Here is a 16,076-nt window from a genome sequence, read left to right on the forward strand (position 1 = left end):
AAAACAAAAGATTACCGACAACTGTTGAGCTCCAGCCACACTATCATTTTGAAAGACATTTCCTGCATTTTCCTGGTTTTACCTCCTAACCACCATTCGCCTTACACATCACACAAAATCATGCTTTAAAATGTTTTGCCTAAAAATGCTTGAATGTACATGTCGCTACATTAAAGACGCTAAATTACACGACGGGTATCAAGAAGAGATGGTGAAAATATAAGTGTAAAGTTCTTTCAATTCGCAAAATCGAGACAATTTTTAGACAGTCAACTATTTGATTGCAATTTGGAACTTGTTGTTACAATTTGCAGTGTTGAAAGCGCGTATTGAAAGAGCGCTATCAAGTCTCTGGCGCCGCCTGCTGGCTGACAAAAATAAAGGCGCCGACAGGGCCGTATCCAGGGGTGGCGAGAGCGGAACCCATCGGCCAACCAGCGTTCCCATTTGTCAAAGTCTTGAAATATTTTCTGCATTAAGAATTATTATTTTATGAAGTATTTTTCCCATTTGTACACTCACTTTACTTTTTGTTTAATTCTGTCACGATTTACTTTCAAATCAAATGTAATTTGAATCGATTAAAGCCTGTAAACCAGCCTGACATACTTGGGTGTAAATTTTATTTTTTTCAAATCAAGTTTATTCAGCAAAAGAAAATTCCTTTGTGTCATGGAAGAGGTAAGAAAAACTCAATTCAAATTTGAGTGTGTGCAAAAGTAAATGAAAGACAACGACTCACAGTTTTCCTCAACAGTGCCTAAATGTTTATTTTCCAGTAAGCTACATTTATTTCCTCCAAATTAGACAAGTTGAACATCCTGTCACAAGAGTAACTTAAATTTTCTCTAACCCAACCACGCGCTTGATTCCAGTCTCACAATGGAGTAAAAAAAAAAAATACAACAGCAAAAAACAAGGTCAAATGGTAACAAAAATCAAGACAAAGAAAAAATGGTTAAAGGTGTCTTTAGGCGAGTCCTGACGCAGAGTCCACGATTGTCCACAGCTGTTAGCGTAGCAAGTAGATTAGCGCTAATGCGTGAAACCACAGTGAGTAAATGCAGCTTAAGTCTTCTTCTCTAGGAAATGAACTAATTGTTGTGTCCCATCAAGGAGAGAATGGCACAAACCAAACCGAGGCGAGCAATTTGAAAGCTCACCCGGGTGAGATGATGGCGGCCATCTTTGCGGAAGGGCGGCTCTGCATTAGCCCGAGTCTGAGCGCGTTCACAGTTTCGAGTCAGGAGCTCAGGGCCGCCATGATGGCAATCGGCCAAACGGACGGCTATGTACATGCTAGTAGCGCACTAGCTACATGCTAGCCACAGACTAGCACCCTCTTGTGGTCAAACAGCATTTTTGCGCCAGAATCACACAACATGAACAAGTTTGAACCAGACAAAAAAAACCAAAACAAAACCGTTTTGATATTCCTACAAACATTGAGGCAGGCTCAACATTTCAAGGGCCAAACGTAGCCGCAAGCTAACAAGCGAGTGGCTAACGAGACGCACGCATCAGTTAGTCTGTGCTTCAAATGTGCTTTATGTGTCACAACCTCAGCAGCGTACACATCAGATGGGGCCATTAAAAAAAAACAAAAATCCAAACAGGATGAGGATTACAGGAGCTAAAATTAACGTTGCAGAACTCAAACGATGTTGAGGATGTGGGTAGCTTAGCTCCAAGACCAGAGTTGAAAACAATCGAGAAAAATGCTCGTCAAAATCAACACAAAATGTTAGTAGTCAGAGTTGGGAAATGCACATTTAACGCGCGTCTTTTTGCTAAGCTGAGAGAGGCTAAGATAAACACATCCAGATGAGTTGGGTTGGAATCCCACACTCTTGAAATTTTCTCAAAAAGAGAAGAAAAAAAAGTTGAGGAAGTTTGTGGTCTTTTTGTGTTGATGAGTGTTTTCGTAGTTACTTTTAGTGGCGTCACCGGCGTGTAAACAAAAACAAAAAATAAAATAAACGCCCTCGTGTCGATGGAATGAAACCAAAAAAAAAAAAAAAAAAAAAAAGCAGTTTATCAAAATCCACACGCAAATCAAATCAAATTGAAAAAGAAAATATTCCAAAAAGCACAACATTAAATCTTTCCATCGTTAGCGACATTAATAGATTTTTTTTAGGTACCTCCTATTTTTTTTTAATCTGAGTATTTACAACTGTACAAGCAAAGCACACACCTCAAAGTGCATAATATTTAATACAGTATCCACGGTTTGCATTTACACGCTTTTCACTTTCGCCCGCCAAAAGCAACCTGAATGCAAACTAGTTTTTTGTACATGAGGGTAAAGGGAAACCAAAGACGCTGATAGATTTATTTGCACTCTGCCTTAGGTCACTAAATATTCTCTGTATCTCTTCGTTAGTAGCGTGGGGGGGGGCAAACTACACTCGACGCTCGTCTGGTATAAAAGTTAAGGCAAAGTCACTTTTCAAGTTCAAATAAAATTCAAGTTTCTCAAACACTGGATGGAAATCTTTTGCCCGCCTGCCGCTGCTGCTTTCCCTCTTTCTTCAAAAAGACTAACAGCACAGCTAGAAAATGAAGCGTCTCCTCTTGGCAACCGCAAAGAAAGAAAAAAACAAAACATCTGTGTGCATTTGAGTCCTTAAAAGGGGGGAGAAAAAAAAAAAGTCGCCATGTTTCCCTTCCGGCTGGGATGAACCAAAACGCTTGAGGCGGAAGGAAGACGCGTTTGTGGAATATTTACAGTTGACGCAAACGTGCTGCTACAGGGTGCGCCGCCATCTGGGGGCGGGGCTCTTTCCTTCGTCTGCTACGCCCCCTCCCCAAAAAGAAAAAACAAAACAACAACATCCTCCAAGGCCATCCAACTTCAACTCAAGACATCGGCCACGGGAGGGACCAAATGTGGTCGCCTCTCGTTGGTCCAAAACGTCGGATGAAGCCGAGCGACCGCGTTTTGTTTTGCAAGTCGCGCGTCGGCTTTTTGTTATCGACCGCCGCGTCTTTCGGCAAGCGGCAAACGCCAGCGACAATATGCCGGCAAACAACAACACGACGCGAGCGCCACTCCGAGCCTTCCAAACGCAACTCGCGTCGACGGACGTTTGCCAACCAAACTTCGAGAAGCGCCGACACATTTTAGGAAATGGCGTAACTCGCACAAGTCAAGCGCACTTTTTCCCGCGCCTTCCGTAAAACGCAACAACAACTGAACAAGTCACAACGTGGCGTACGTCTGAAGAAGCGGCAGCCGCATCTTTCGCGGAGCGAACGCATCTTGCGAAAAGTCGCGTCAAGCTCACGAGCGCGACTCGCAAAGTTGCACGAGAGCAATTTAGTCAGTCACGTTGGCGCCTTCCGACGACGACGACGTGCTCGGTCACGGCCGCGACACCAACGTCTCCTTCGTACCACAAAAGCGCAGCTTTGCGAGTGACGCACGTCGCCGAAACGCAGCTCACAAAAGCCATCGGTCCAACGTAACCATTTTCCTGACATGAAGGACGTACGCATCGCCAGCCAGTTAGTTATCGAGCAGCAGGCGAGACTAAGTCGTGCGTGCGACCCCCCCCCCCCAAAAAAAAAAAAAAAAAAAAACCTGTCCGCGTGCTCGGCTGAGTTTCGTCAGCCTCCTTCGTTGACCTTCTCTTACCCAAACGCTCGTCTTCCAATTACGCCTCTCAAAGGTCACAGGTCAGACACCTAAAATGGCGGCCGGGGTCAAAGGGAACATTTTGAGTCGGCGCCGACCAAACGGGCCGCCGCGTTTCGTCTTCCGGTAAAGTAACGCATGGACCCGCCGCGTCGCGACGAGTGGCGGGTGCCTCGCTCGGTTGCAACTGGAGTGCGGCGACATGACAATGAGGGGGGGGGGAGAGAAGGCCACTCCACAAAGCGCCGCCGACGCAAAGAGAGTGTCACAAAATTGCCGCAATTTTTTACATGGACAAATTTCCACGGAAATTTCCGGGGACAAAACTGAAGGTTGGCCTTCAACAGGAAAGCGGAAAAAAAATGGACGAAAACAATCACATTTCTGTTTTCAATTTGAACTAATTATTTCCAGTAATGCTTGACCTTTTTTTTTTTTCAAAAGCAACGGACGTACGTCTGCTTCAGACCAAACGGATTGCTTCGACGTTAACGTGTTTTGAAATGACGTCAATTCCAATGAAACTTTCTAATGTGGGCAATTTTCACAATTGCCGTTCACGCTTTCGCAACCTGTGCCACAGACAAACCCTCCAAAAAAGTCAACTAACAGAAGAAAAAACGTCTGGGGGGGGGACGAAACCAAATAAATACTTAAAACAAATGAGAGGGTGCTTCACATGCACGGTAAAGTGCTTTCTTAGTCTGCGAGCCCTGATCAGAAAAGAAGGCGTCCTCTGCTCGTGTTGAAGGTGTGGAGAGAACAACAACAACGAAGCAACGAAGTAGCCCTGACGTGGTTCCTGTTTTTTTTTTTTGTTTGTTTGTTTTGAAAGCATCAATGGAGTCGAGCAGAAGGGAGGAGAGGGGCGGTGAATGCGAGGGGGGCCTACAGGGGGGACTTGGGCGGGGTGTGGTGGGACTCCTTCTTCCCCGGGTGGGGCGGCGGCGAGGCCCAGCGACCGGCCGGCCTGCGCACGTCCCGCGGGGGTCTTCCCGGGGTCATCTTGGAGGGCGGGGGGCAAGTCTCTCTGGGCTTGGCGGTTTCCCCCGCCGGGCCTGAGACGTCGGGGCACTTCCTCTCCTCACCTGCTGGCTTGGCTTCCTTGGGGGCGAGCGGCTGCGTCAGTGCGGGGGCCTCTTTCGCTCTCTGGCAGATCTCGGCATAGGAAGGTTTCCGCTGCTCCTGCAAGCACATGGGACATATTTTTCTTTTCTTTTTTTTTTTAAACACCACTTTGAGCAAACAATCAAAGCAGTCGTCGTTACATTAATTGCTGAACATCTACCCACTGGCAAATATTCTTTATCCTCTGCTATTAATGTGCAATATAAATAAAGTTGCATTGTATTGAATGAGAAGTCTGTCGATGCTTGTATGACACTGCCCCCTTGTGGCCAAGCGGTGCACAACAAAGGGAGCAGCACAAAGTGGAGCGAACTGAAGCACAAAGTGGGACAAGAACTAGTTGAGGGTGAGAACATTTTGGAAGTGATCGGAGAGACGTTTTCTCTTTTTTTGTGTTTTGAGAGGCGGCACCTTTTCCCATTTCCATTCATTTTATTATTTGAACACAATCTGATATGTTCAGCAGCGTGGACCCGCCCACAAAGATTTCTGAACCTCTCTAAAGCATGACCTGCAAAATTGCTGATGTTTTTTTTCTCTTCATTTTTTGTTTATGGAAAAACAGCCGAGATTTCCCGTTTTTGCGCTCAGGCCAAAGCCGAATTTCTCCTCTTTCTTCAAATGTTTCAATCTTTGAGGAGGCGCTTCGAATGGTCAGTCCGAAACCTTATCGAATAGAAAAAGTGCTTTGACGCTTGTTTTTGTCGAAGTGCTCACTGACCGTCGCGGCGCCGTTGACTTGCACCGACTTGCTGGCGGTGGACAGCGTGCCGGGAACTCGTTCCACCGACAGCGGCGCCTCCTTGGCTTGCTTCACCTCCGACACACTCGCGTCCCTGAAAGGAAATTAGCCACGACGTCAGTCACGACAATCGCGTCGTCTTCGAGCTCACTGCTCACAAAAGACGACAATCAATTTGTTCAGTCGGCTTCGGCCGCATCGCTACCACGCGCGCGGCCGACCGGTGCGGTTCTTACGCGGCGGGGATGGCGGGAGGCAGCGGCGGGCACGCCGCGGGGGTCCAAGTGGAGGCCGCAGCGGAGGCGGCCGTTGTGGGCGACGATACGAAGCTCACGGGCAAGAGCGAGGACGACGAGGAAGGAGGCGTACGAAGAAGCTCTTTGGGGCCTCCTCCGGGACTGGAGTCAACGCTCACGTTCTGCGTCATATACAAACACAACACTGTTAAAGCAGCGGCAAACACAAAAAAACAAAAAAAGAAAAGCCGGCAAAAAAACACTAAAGGCCGAGTGAGGCGTACTCTGTCCTTGACGGGCGGCGCAATGCCGCCGCCGCCGGCCAGTCGGTTCTCGAAGATGTCGTCCGCTTTGAGTTGCCCGGCGGCTCCGGGCAAAGGAGGGAAGCTGGACAGGCCCAACTCGAAGCTCGGAGACGGAGGCTTGGGTGGAGGCGGCGGCGGCGACTGAGGTGTCACTCGCTAGTCGGACACAAATCGGCTTTGCGTTAAGCGACGACGACGTCAACTCCAATCGAAAAGGTGGCTCCGATAAGAGAAAAAAGACTTACGGCAAACTTTTCATCCCTCTTTTTCCTACAAGCAGAAGAAGAAACATTTTGACGACAGCCTACGTTAGCCAACTTGCGGTTGCTTTCATACGTCGTCGTCGTACCTTCCTCGTCCCATTCCCGGGGAAGCGTAGTCAGCGGCGGCGGTGAAGTCAGACACTCGGCCCGTTCCCGCCGTTTCCCGGCGGGGAAAGATGGCCGAAGTGGCGGCGGGAAACCTGCTTCGGGGTTGGCTGGCGGGGAAGCGTGTGGGCGGGCTGCTGCGGACGCCGTTTAGTCGCTCGCTGGGGAAGCTGGGAAAGAGGCCCGGGCTGTCCAGGAGGCCCGAGCGCTCCACGGCCACCGGGAGCGTCGGCCTCAGGTGAGGCTTGCTGTGGTTCCTAAAAACAAAAAAAAAAAGCTCTTTCTAATCACGTTTGGTCGCATTTTGCGGGGAATAACGTCGCGCTCACCCACCTGGTCCTGGGTGAGTGGTGTCGAACAGTAAGCGGAGTGGTCGCTGGTTTGAAACTGGCTGATGTAAATCCATTGATGAACTGGTTGTTGTGAAATGGAGCAACCTGAAAAAGGCGTTTCAGGAATACTATTGAAGCCTCGCATTGCATTTCGCGGCCCTCGGCTGGACAATCGTCACAAAACATAAAAAGTTTGCAGTTTGAGAAGCTTGGTGGCCGTGACGCTGCTCCAAAGTGTTCCGTTGGCGGCGCTTCCGGCGAGCGTACGCTCAAAGCAACAACACGCATGCAGCTTGTCGCGACTCGTTGAAAAGAAAGGCGGCGACGTCTTACCAGCGAGGGGTCGATGAAGCTGTGAGTGGCCGACCAGGCCTGCGGCGTGATGAGGCTGTAGAGCGGAAACTGCTGCTGAGGGCTGTAGAGCTGCGGGATGTAGTAGGAGGCGGTGTAGCGATGCGGCGCGTACGGGTTCACCTCCACCGGCCGGTAGCCGTTCTTTGGCATGAAAGTGTTCAGGGCGATGGCCTTCGCCTTTATTCTCGCCTGCGCGACAGAAACCGCGCCGTCACAAACGTCGTCATTTGTTGACATCTTTAAGCGGCAGAATTTTTCCAAGGGTGGCTTCAAAAAGACTCACCTTGATTGGCTTCCCTTGAAAGGTTTTCACCTCCTCCCGGAGGTACTGATATGCCTTCAACGGGAGAACAGGCGTTTGTCATGACCGGTGGCGTCTTGAGATGCGAGTTTAAAGTTCGGCCGACATTCGCACCGACTCAAAAGTCGTCTGACTGAAATGAAGCGGTTCCAGCCTTCCCCAAAAAAAAACTATTTCTCCAACATCTCGCTTGGCAAGGCAAGATTTTCTGTTGGGTTATCTTCTACTTTTGCCGTGAAGAAGTTCTTCAAGTGGAGAATTTCCAGAACCCAAATCGCATAAAAGTCGAAAAGGCACGGAAAACAACAACGAAAGAAAAAACACTGACGGCAGGACAAAACGTTGTCATGCTTGTTCACGAGGCGCTAAACTGCCGCAAGGTCGTGAATTGCATTTTGTGATGCCAAACGGCTCAGGTGTCTCAAATCTTTGCTCACAAGTCAAAGCCCAGAAATCAAGCCAACAACAACTTGTATTCCCAAAAAAAAAAAAAAAAAAGAGAGTACCTCAAGACGACACTTTACAAAGTTTGCAAAATAGCAGACTTGTAATAACAATAATCATCATCATCAGAAGAAGAAGAAGAAGAAGAACGTGTCCATGTGAACACAAACTGGCTTTGCAAGGATATGCACAAGCAACAATTATAAAAGAAATTTAAAAAAAAATAAAAAATTGACTACATGAGTCAAATTGAAGACAACGGATACAAGAGTGTTGTTTGTGTTTGATCAGGAAAGCGCAACATTGTTTTTTTTTACCTGCTGTGCATCTGCTTCAGACTCGAAGGTGATGAACCAGTTGTCGTTGTATGCAAATTCACAGTTGACGAACTTGGGCAGGCCGTCTCCTCGAAAAAGCGCCTCCACTTCCTGCCGACATTTATGCGAACAGAACGAGCAAATATTTTTAATCTTATAAAAAAAGTAAATTATTGTTGTTTGGTTGGTCTTGTTAAATGTTGAAACAAAACCAAAACTAAACAAGTTTGAGATCCGCGTGTCAAGCGACTTCAATCCGAAAAGGATAAATGTTAGCATTGCCAGCTAAGCGCCGACGTTTTGGACGCTATTCAGGCCGCTACATTTGCGAGCAAAACAAAACGTGCTCCTTTTAATGAGCTTGTTCACGCAACAGCGACGAGGCGGGCTCGCCGTCCCGCAAAGACGCGACGTCACAATCTTCCAAACAACACTTTGCATATTCCAGACTTGACGCTTCTCATTCGGAGACACGCGACATGACGTGACATGAAGGCGATAGACGACCATGTTGCCTTGACGACGACACCGAGCAACCCGACGAGAGCGCTTTTGCGGGTTGTTAAGCAGGAAGTCGAAATGTCAGACGACACGACACGCGGGTGCACTCACGTCGACCGGCGTGCTCTCGGGAACTTCGCGGAGGATCACGATGCAGCGGTTCTGATTGGGTCGCACCTTCTCCCCCTTCTCATCCACTTGGACCAACGGCAGAGCTGCGGGACCAAGAGGAGGACAACGTCAATGCAAACAAGTCACTTGATTTGGGCTCGACGCAAGTGCGCGCGTGCGTGCGTGCTCGTGTCCGTGGTTCCAGTAAGTCACATTTTTCGTCATCATGTCAGCTCGTTCAAGTCCGAGTCAAGTCTGGTAATAAAAAATAAATAAATAACGTCAGGTCTTTCCTGCGTTTCATGCAAGCAAGTCTCAAGACTCAAGTCGGGTCGGGTCGGTCGGTGTCACCGGACACTCACAACGTAAAATGTCCACGATGAGCTCGACGTCGGTGCTGAGCTTTTTGATGTGATCCAAGTTGGCCACCGTCACGATTGGCACGTACTGGTCGCTGTCCATTTGGGAGATGAGGTAAATGTCACTGGCCAGGTTCTCGCTGAGGGACAAACGCCACGCACACTCGCTTAGTGACATCAAGACCAACCGTGAGCCGCAAATGAGGAGGAAAAGGCGGCTCACCGGGAAAGACAAAATTCCAGAGTTTTCCTCAGGTGCTCTCGCAAGCCTTCCTCTGGATTCTCAGGCGGGGGATCGCCGACTGTCACCGTGGAAATTAAATACAATTAAAAAGGTCAATAAATACTCAGCAAAAAGGTTGTTTTTTTTTTTTGTGGTACAAATTGAATTTGGGCTTCCCGCGTGCATTTAAAAAATGTCCAAGGCAAAAAAACTCCAACATAGTTTGGCTAAATAATGCAAAAAAAAAAATCATGCTTGATTAATACATTTTCAGTCAGCTGCTGTTCAATTTTTTGGGAAACAAATAGCTAAAATTTGCAATGGTTTGAATGGAAAAAAAAATTCAAAAGACATCAAATTCACTTGGCTTTGAACTCAACAGGGCTGAAATTCTAATGGAGAATGTAATTTGTATTCTTCAGTCCCAAAAGTTAAAGAAAAAAGAAATGATCGGACAAGCCTCAAATGTAATAACAAAAAAAAAAAAAAAAACCTCAAGAGTTGAGAGTTACCCACTTTCCATGATCACCAAAATCATCAACCGTTATGGCCCGCGCTCTCAAAATGGGCAACTAATGCTCCATTTGATTATTTTAAAACATCACAACAGACAAAAATAAAGACAATAGAACCCAAATTTCCGCAATGAGCGCTTTCACACCACGTCACTCACGCCGTCGTGTTTGTGAAAGTAAATGTGCTCCAGCGTGTTGCGACCACGACACGGACGCATCTTTTTATCATGCCATCGCGACAGACGAGCGATTCGGGAGCAGATAGAAAGACATTTTTTGGGGGGGAAATGAAGCGGCGCTGAAGACGACGTCGCTGGCCTACCTGTGGACGCGGGCGGCCTTTGCTCCGGGAATTCCGGGCAGGGCGGCTCCGAGCGCTCCGGAGTGACGGGCGCGGCCGAGGCGGGGGGCGGGTCCAACATCATCGGCACCGGCGGAAGCTCATCGGGCTGCCTTAGTCGAGGCTCCGGGAAACATTTGGCCTCTTCACTGGCTCCATAACCTCCTACGCAAACCAAAAAAAAAAAGGAATGAAGACACAAAGGTCAACAATCGGAAGGAGTCCAATGACGCTCACAATTCGGCAAAGAAAAAAAATATATCGAAAGAACAATTTTAGAAAAGGAAAAAAAAAAAGGGGGTGAAGACAACGCCATTATCGGCATGTTTGTCCCACCTCTCGCACGCTTTGTGACAGGTGAGAATTCCACTTACAGAAGAAACACAAGGTATGACTTTGTTATTTTTTTAAATGTTGCGGCCTTCACATGAATTCAGAAACAGAAGATTTCAGTTATGCGTGGCAGGAAACGGCGCTGGTCCGCGATTTGAACATTTTGGAAAGATGACGTCAAAAAAAAAAAAAAATGGGATAATTTTTTTTCAAAGATAAAGCGTCTGCTTTTGTGGAGGGCTACAAAAATGGGGGCAAATATTGACGGCCGAGAGGTTGAAATTGTGAAAATTTGGACACCATTAAGTTCAACAATCGATTATCAATAATTCATTGTTGCGTTCCTAAAATGTGTTTAAAGGGACACTTTGTCCAAGCTTTGCATGATGTGACGTCTTTTTCTTTTTCTTGAGTGGGAGGGAAAATCGATTGAAATCACAAAGGAGATTTTGGAGAGGAAAATGAACGAGCAGGAAGAACAAAAGAACGACGTTTTGGGACTGGCTTCATTTGGGCGATTTGTCGCGTCGTTGCATTTTGCAAAAAGTGGCGAGAGGCCAAAGACCAACCTGGTGGGCCGGGCCGGGCCGAGCGGTCGCGCACGTCGCCGTCCTTCCATGGCTGCAGGGCCGCAGTGCACTTGTCAGCGCCGCCGCTGGGCTCCAAGCTAAGCATGCGGTCGGCCCATGCTTTGGCATTGGGGTTGAGGTCCGAAACCTTGGCGGATTCCTGTCGACGCTCAGAGAGTCAGTTTCTCAACTCGGACATCTCAGCGCTCAAAGTGACACAACATGACACATTTGCCACACAATCCATCAACAGCAACACCGAACAGAAGATTAAAAAAAACTCGCTTGTTAAGCGTATACTAATTTACAACGCTAAAAAAAAAATGTCCCTCTAATCTTGATTCTTTTTGGGGGAATTCCGGCACAAAAAACATTTTGAACGTGTAGATGATATTAAGGACATTAGAGAATCAAAACAAACATTTTGTATTAAGGCTGAATAAAAACAAAATAAAAAAAAAGTCAAATCAATCCCGGTGCCAAACATGGACGCGTATTTCGTTTGAGGTTGGCTGCAGCACCGCACAAGCGCACAGAAAGAGTAGTTGGAAAAAAAAAATAGAATTGAAATCGGGAACTGAAAATTGAATCAAAGCTTGAGGAATCTTTTTGTCCTTTTTATTAAAGTTCCCAGCAGATGCCGCTTTCTGCGTTCTTTTTCCTTTCTTTTTATTGCTTATCGCGAGCTCGTCCGTAACGCAAACTGGATTACAAACGCAAAGCGCCAGAGAGCCGAGACATTTTGCGACTCGGAATTTTTTTCTCAACAATCTATTTGGGACGCAGACAAGATCATCGCTGGAACTCACGTGCATATTTTGGATTCTTTTTCAAGTCCAGTTCAACAAAAGGCAATTTGGTGCCTGATTTGCCGTGCGGGAACGCAACCCGGCGATAAACAAGGCGCCACTGTGCAGCTTTGATGGGCAGCGTGAAAGGGGCTTTTGTTATCGAGTCGCTGCCACAATTGAGATTTTGACGCCTGGCGAAGTGGCTTCCAGTTTGAGGTTGTGGCGTGGAGTTGGCGCTGCCGTCGTCCTCTCGCCTTTGCCCGATGTGAAACCAACGAGTTTAAGTTGGTCCGTCAGAATGACGTCAAAGTTGATTGTGAGGAAACAATTGTCGCTGTCACGCAACTATTTGACAGCTCTCACTCTGGCGTTACTAATTAGGCGCTTGCGGGAAGTCACGTCAGGTGACGTTCGTGAACATCGATTCATCCAAACAAGTTTGGCCTTTTGGTTGTTGTCCGTGGGAAGACGCGCTGCGCTTTCTCCTCAAACCAAAAAAAAGCTTTGAAGACGTTTCAGGAACATGTTTTTTCTTGCAGAAAAATTGTTTTCGCTCTTGGAAAAAGGTCTCGTTGTACAAAGCATGTACAGAAGCGCACTCCTTAATCTGTTTGGGAGTTTTAAGACGAACGCGACACTAATTACATTTTTGATGACAATAATTACAAAAAGAAGTTGAGAAAGGTCAAAAATGGGGACGACCCTCGCAACATTCAAGAGTGCTTCGTCTTTGAGAAAATCATTCTTACAAAAGACCAGAAAACGGATGTGGATTCCAATATTTGTCACAATAAAATTCAGATAACCGATTAACCAATTATTAAAAAAAAGAGAATGCATTTATCAGCACGAGATGACAAGATGACATCTGAAACGCAAATACGGCTGACAATCGGGCTCGTTTCACGACGACAGCGCGATCCCAATTGAAATTGGGAAAGATGTCGCCGGGCGACGACGCACCAAATGAGCGCTTTCCTTGGCCTCTTGTACTTGCTGCACCTGTGGTTCAGCGACAACCTTGGCGTCCTGGTCAGAAGTCATGAGCCGTCTGCTTCTTGGCTCCTCAGGGAGAAGTCTGCGTGGCCCCCGGGAGCCTGCCGCAAACAGAAAAAAAAAAAAAAGGGGGGGGGGTTAGCTCACCGCTACTTCTTAACAAGAAAACAACCGCACGAGATCGGCAAAAACGCAAAGCCGTGATTTGAAAAAAAAAAAACATTTGATGATTGCGCCCTCAAATCGAGAGACCCGCCGTTGAGTCAATACGGCCTTTGAATGACGGCGCGCCAAACGGAATTTGCAGCGCGGCCGAACGCGCTCACAAGCAGACGAAAGGGTCAAAGAATCAATGGAGACGATTGTCCAAACGGGCTCACGATTCAACGGCGCACCGCGAGTGACATCAAATCGGACTCGTTCACAACTTGGGCCTCATTCAAACTACGAGGAGCGCGCACGGCACCACGAGTGCACAGTATCGCCTCACCAGTAACGCCGAGTGGCTCTCCGTTCTTCTCCTGATGTGCAGAAACGTTGCACACTACCGAAAAAAAAAAATTCTGCAGATGGAAAGTTTTACTGGGTTTGAAATTGTAACATTTCAAAAGAGCGGCGGACCTTGAAAGTGTTCAAATGCCGACGTCATCACTGTTTGACTGCGTTGCAATTCCATTAAGAAATATGCAATTCAGTTCACTTGCTTTTATTTACAGTTCACCTTCAGGTGGCAATTTTTTTGTAATTATTAATCAAATCTGAGGAGAAAATCTAAGGATCTATTTTTTTGTTTCCATCCCTTTATTCAAAAACAGATTTGACAGCGTACAAAATGCACTAAATCGATTAAGTTCCTTGTAATCTGCCTACAAATCATCAATCGTCAGAATTGTCGGAAGCAAGGTGAGACATCTTTGTTACCGCCGCAGCTGCTGCGAAAACGCAAGATAAAAAAATTCAAGCTGAATGACATCACGCCCGAACGTGTGGTGGCCAAGTTGAGGCGGACGTGCCACAAGCGGCACTGACCTTGCTTAAAAACAATTCCTCACGATCACCTGTGGATGAAATATTGACACGGCCAAAAAGCACGCCGGCGCTCACAAGTATCAAATCGTCCCAATTGGATATCGACCATCATTCGTGGTTGCGGGGCGTTTTACGGTGGGCCAAACTCTTTATTTGTCCTCCGCTTTCTGGCAGCAGAACGCTCGTCCGTGAGCCTCCACAACATGACGGCTGGGCCGTTGCGCTTTAAGAATAGCTGTCGGGTTTTCCCTGGGGGAGGTTGCTCGCCAAGCAGGTCCCTGGAGTTGGGCGGCGGGGTGTACAAGGGGACACGCACCGTGTTGTTGATCTACACAAAACACGTGAGCGTCACACACACACACACACACACACTCACCATAAAATCCAGACTTAAAACAAAATATATATCTTAGACATTTAGAAGGAGAAGATGTGAGAAAAAAGAAAATTCCATTCAAAATGTCTGATGATACAAATGTGTGTAACGTAAAACTAAAAGTTAAATGTCGTGCTGGCAGACATTTCACTTCCTGTTTCCAGCATTGTCATAACAGAACAGCTAAGTTGATTCTTAGCATTAGACGACGAACGTTGCTCCCAAGCCGTTTGCGCCAATGTCGTTGCCAATTTGCAGACTGAAGAGTCGCCGCATGTTTGGTGATCGTAAAGGTACGGTGAAGAAAAAAAAAAATCATTGAGGAATCAATGGAATACTCAATAAGATTGTGACAGTGCTATTTCAGACTTTTTTTTCTGGGGTGTCCTGTTGAAAACTGTATCGTAAATTTTCGATATTGCGATTTTGATTTCTTTTGCGATTTTCTTTGCAATGTATGGCGACATTTACAAACAAAATCTCTTACTACGTGCCGTCAAGTAGAATTTGTATTCATATGTAAATGTGTATATTAAAATGCATTTTTAAACCCCAAAATAGTTTACATTTCGTTCTCGTAAGCAATTCATCTTTGAAGCGATTAGCGGGGCTTCCCCGGCCGGTGTCAAGGCTGCAGGTGGGAGTGCAGAACGAACGTCAAGTGTTTTGATCACATGAGCACCGCCATGCTACATGTGTGATGACACCCAAACGACACCAAAAATGAGCCAAGCGGCGAACACGACTGGACGTTCATGTCGCTCGGGCAGCCCCGGTGGGGTGAGCGCTCGTGCCCAATGGAAGATGGCGACCTTCGGCGTGATTTCGCCCGATTGCCCCAACCCCCCATTAAGCTAAAATTCAGTTAGCTCGCACGGCTAACTTCACCGGACTTTTCCACAACTGCAGTTTTTTTTTCTTTGCTTGAACAAATCCAATCGGGAATGTGCCACTCACCTGTCACCTCTCGCTGCTCCGTCAAGCCAAAAAGCAAAAGGCAGAAAAAGAGCGTCCGGGCGGCGGCGCGGGGACGCAGGAGACGTCGGGGTTCGGCCTGAGGCCTACGCGGGGCGTCCGGGGCGAAATGCGCAGAGAATTAAGCAGCGGGCTGCCTCGACGAAATTAGCGTCGCAGCTCACAAAGCTACCCCGGGGACACTTCTCGGAGCGTCGGTCGAGTGTTTCCAACCGGTTTCCGTCCCACCACCCTCCCCAAAAATAAAAATAAAAATAAATGCCCCCCTCCCGAAAAAGAAGCGCGGTACCTCCGAGTAGCACAGCGAGCTAGTTAGCAGGAGCAGCGAGCTAGCTTGCTAACTAGCTTAGCCAGCTTGGCTTTGACCAACTTGGACTAATGCGGCGCGTGGACAATTCCACGCCAGGCAAATCTGCCAACACGCTCGGCGGCAGTGGCAGGGAAGGTCAAGGGAGCCTTCCAAAAGAATCGGAGCGAGCGAGCGAAGCGTCGAAATCCGTCAAAGGCGGCGACGTTCCTCGCGAACACACACAAGCTTGCCGACTGGAACGGACGCCACCGCTCGCCGTTTCCTTTCCCTTTCGTCTTTCCCCGCCGAGATCGTTTACACACAAGTCATGATCACTCGCCACAAAAAAAAGGTCCGGACGCCAAGTGAAATAATTTACACTCAAGCTTTGCTGCAACTATAGACATAAAATAATAAAAATAAAGTTCACGTTAGGATTGGATAAAATTCATGCGGAACTTGTTAGCCTTGTCGTAGATACGGTTTTGTTTTTTATTTATTT

The 16,076-nt window shown here is 47.3% G+C and overlaps 1 protein-coding gene across 1 annotated transcript; it reads right to left on the reverse strand.

Annotated features, from left to right (window-relative positions):
- Positions 1–744: 744 nt before the first annotated feature.
- On the reverse strand, positions 745–15,919 carry larp4b (La ribonucleoprotein 4B). The gene is made up of 17 exons (XM_088311370.1): positions 15,268–15,919; positions 12,873–13,006; positions 11,119–11,278; positions 10,199–10,381; positions 9,362–9,440; positions 9,142–9,278; positions 8,780–8,883; positions 8,168–8,278; positions 7,389–7,442; positions 7,085–7,294; positions 6,753–6,856; positions 6,401–6,676; positions 6,297–6,321; positions 6,031–6,207; positions 5,747–5,928; positions 5,490–5,604; positions 745–4,825 (listed from the first exon to the last, which is right to left on the reverse strand). Exons 2-17 carry the CDS (start codon positions 12,951–12,953, stop codon positions 4,529–4,531), a joined length of 2,295 nt encoding a protein of 764 aa, XP_088167496.1. The 5' UTR covers positions 12,954–13,006; positions 15,268–15,919; the 3' UTR covers positions 745–4,528.
- Positions 15,920–16,076: the final 157 nt, after the last annotated feature.

Source organism: Idiotropiscis lumnitzeri, chromosome 12, assembly GCF_059441095.1.
Source record: "Idiotropiscis lumnitzeri isolate Australia: NSW breed Sydney's pygmy pipehorse chromosome 12, RoL_Ilum_1.0, whole genome shotgun sequence".
In the NCBI taxonomy this organism is placed as follows: domain Eukaryota; kingdom Metazoa; phylum Chordata; class Actinopteri; order Syngnathiformes; family Syngnathidae; genus Idiotropiscis; species Idiotropiscis lumnitzeri.

What these genes read in the sequence shown, in the direction of transcription:
- larp4b (XM_088311370.1), bottom strand. Translation starts at nt 12,953, where the DNA reads ATGACTTCTGACCAGGACGCCAAGGTTGTCGCTGAACCACAGGTGCAG. An exon ending in CTGAAGCAGATGCACAGCAG is followed by an intron (nt 7,443 to 8,167) that starts GTAAAAAAAAAC and finishes CTCCCGTTGAAG; the next exon opens with GCATATCAGTACCTCCGGGA. An exon ending in AAGTCAACGGCGCCGCGACG is followed by an intron (nt 4,826 to 5,489) that starts GTCAGTGAGCAC and finishes ATGTGCTTGCAG; the next exon opens with GAGCAGCGGAAACCTTCCTA.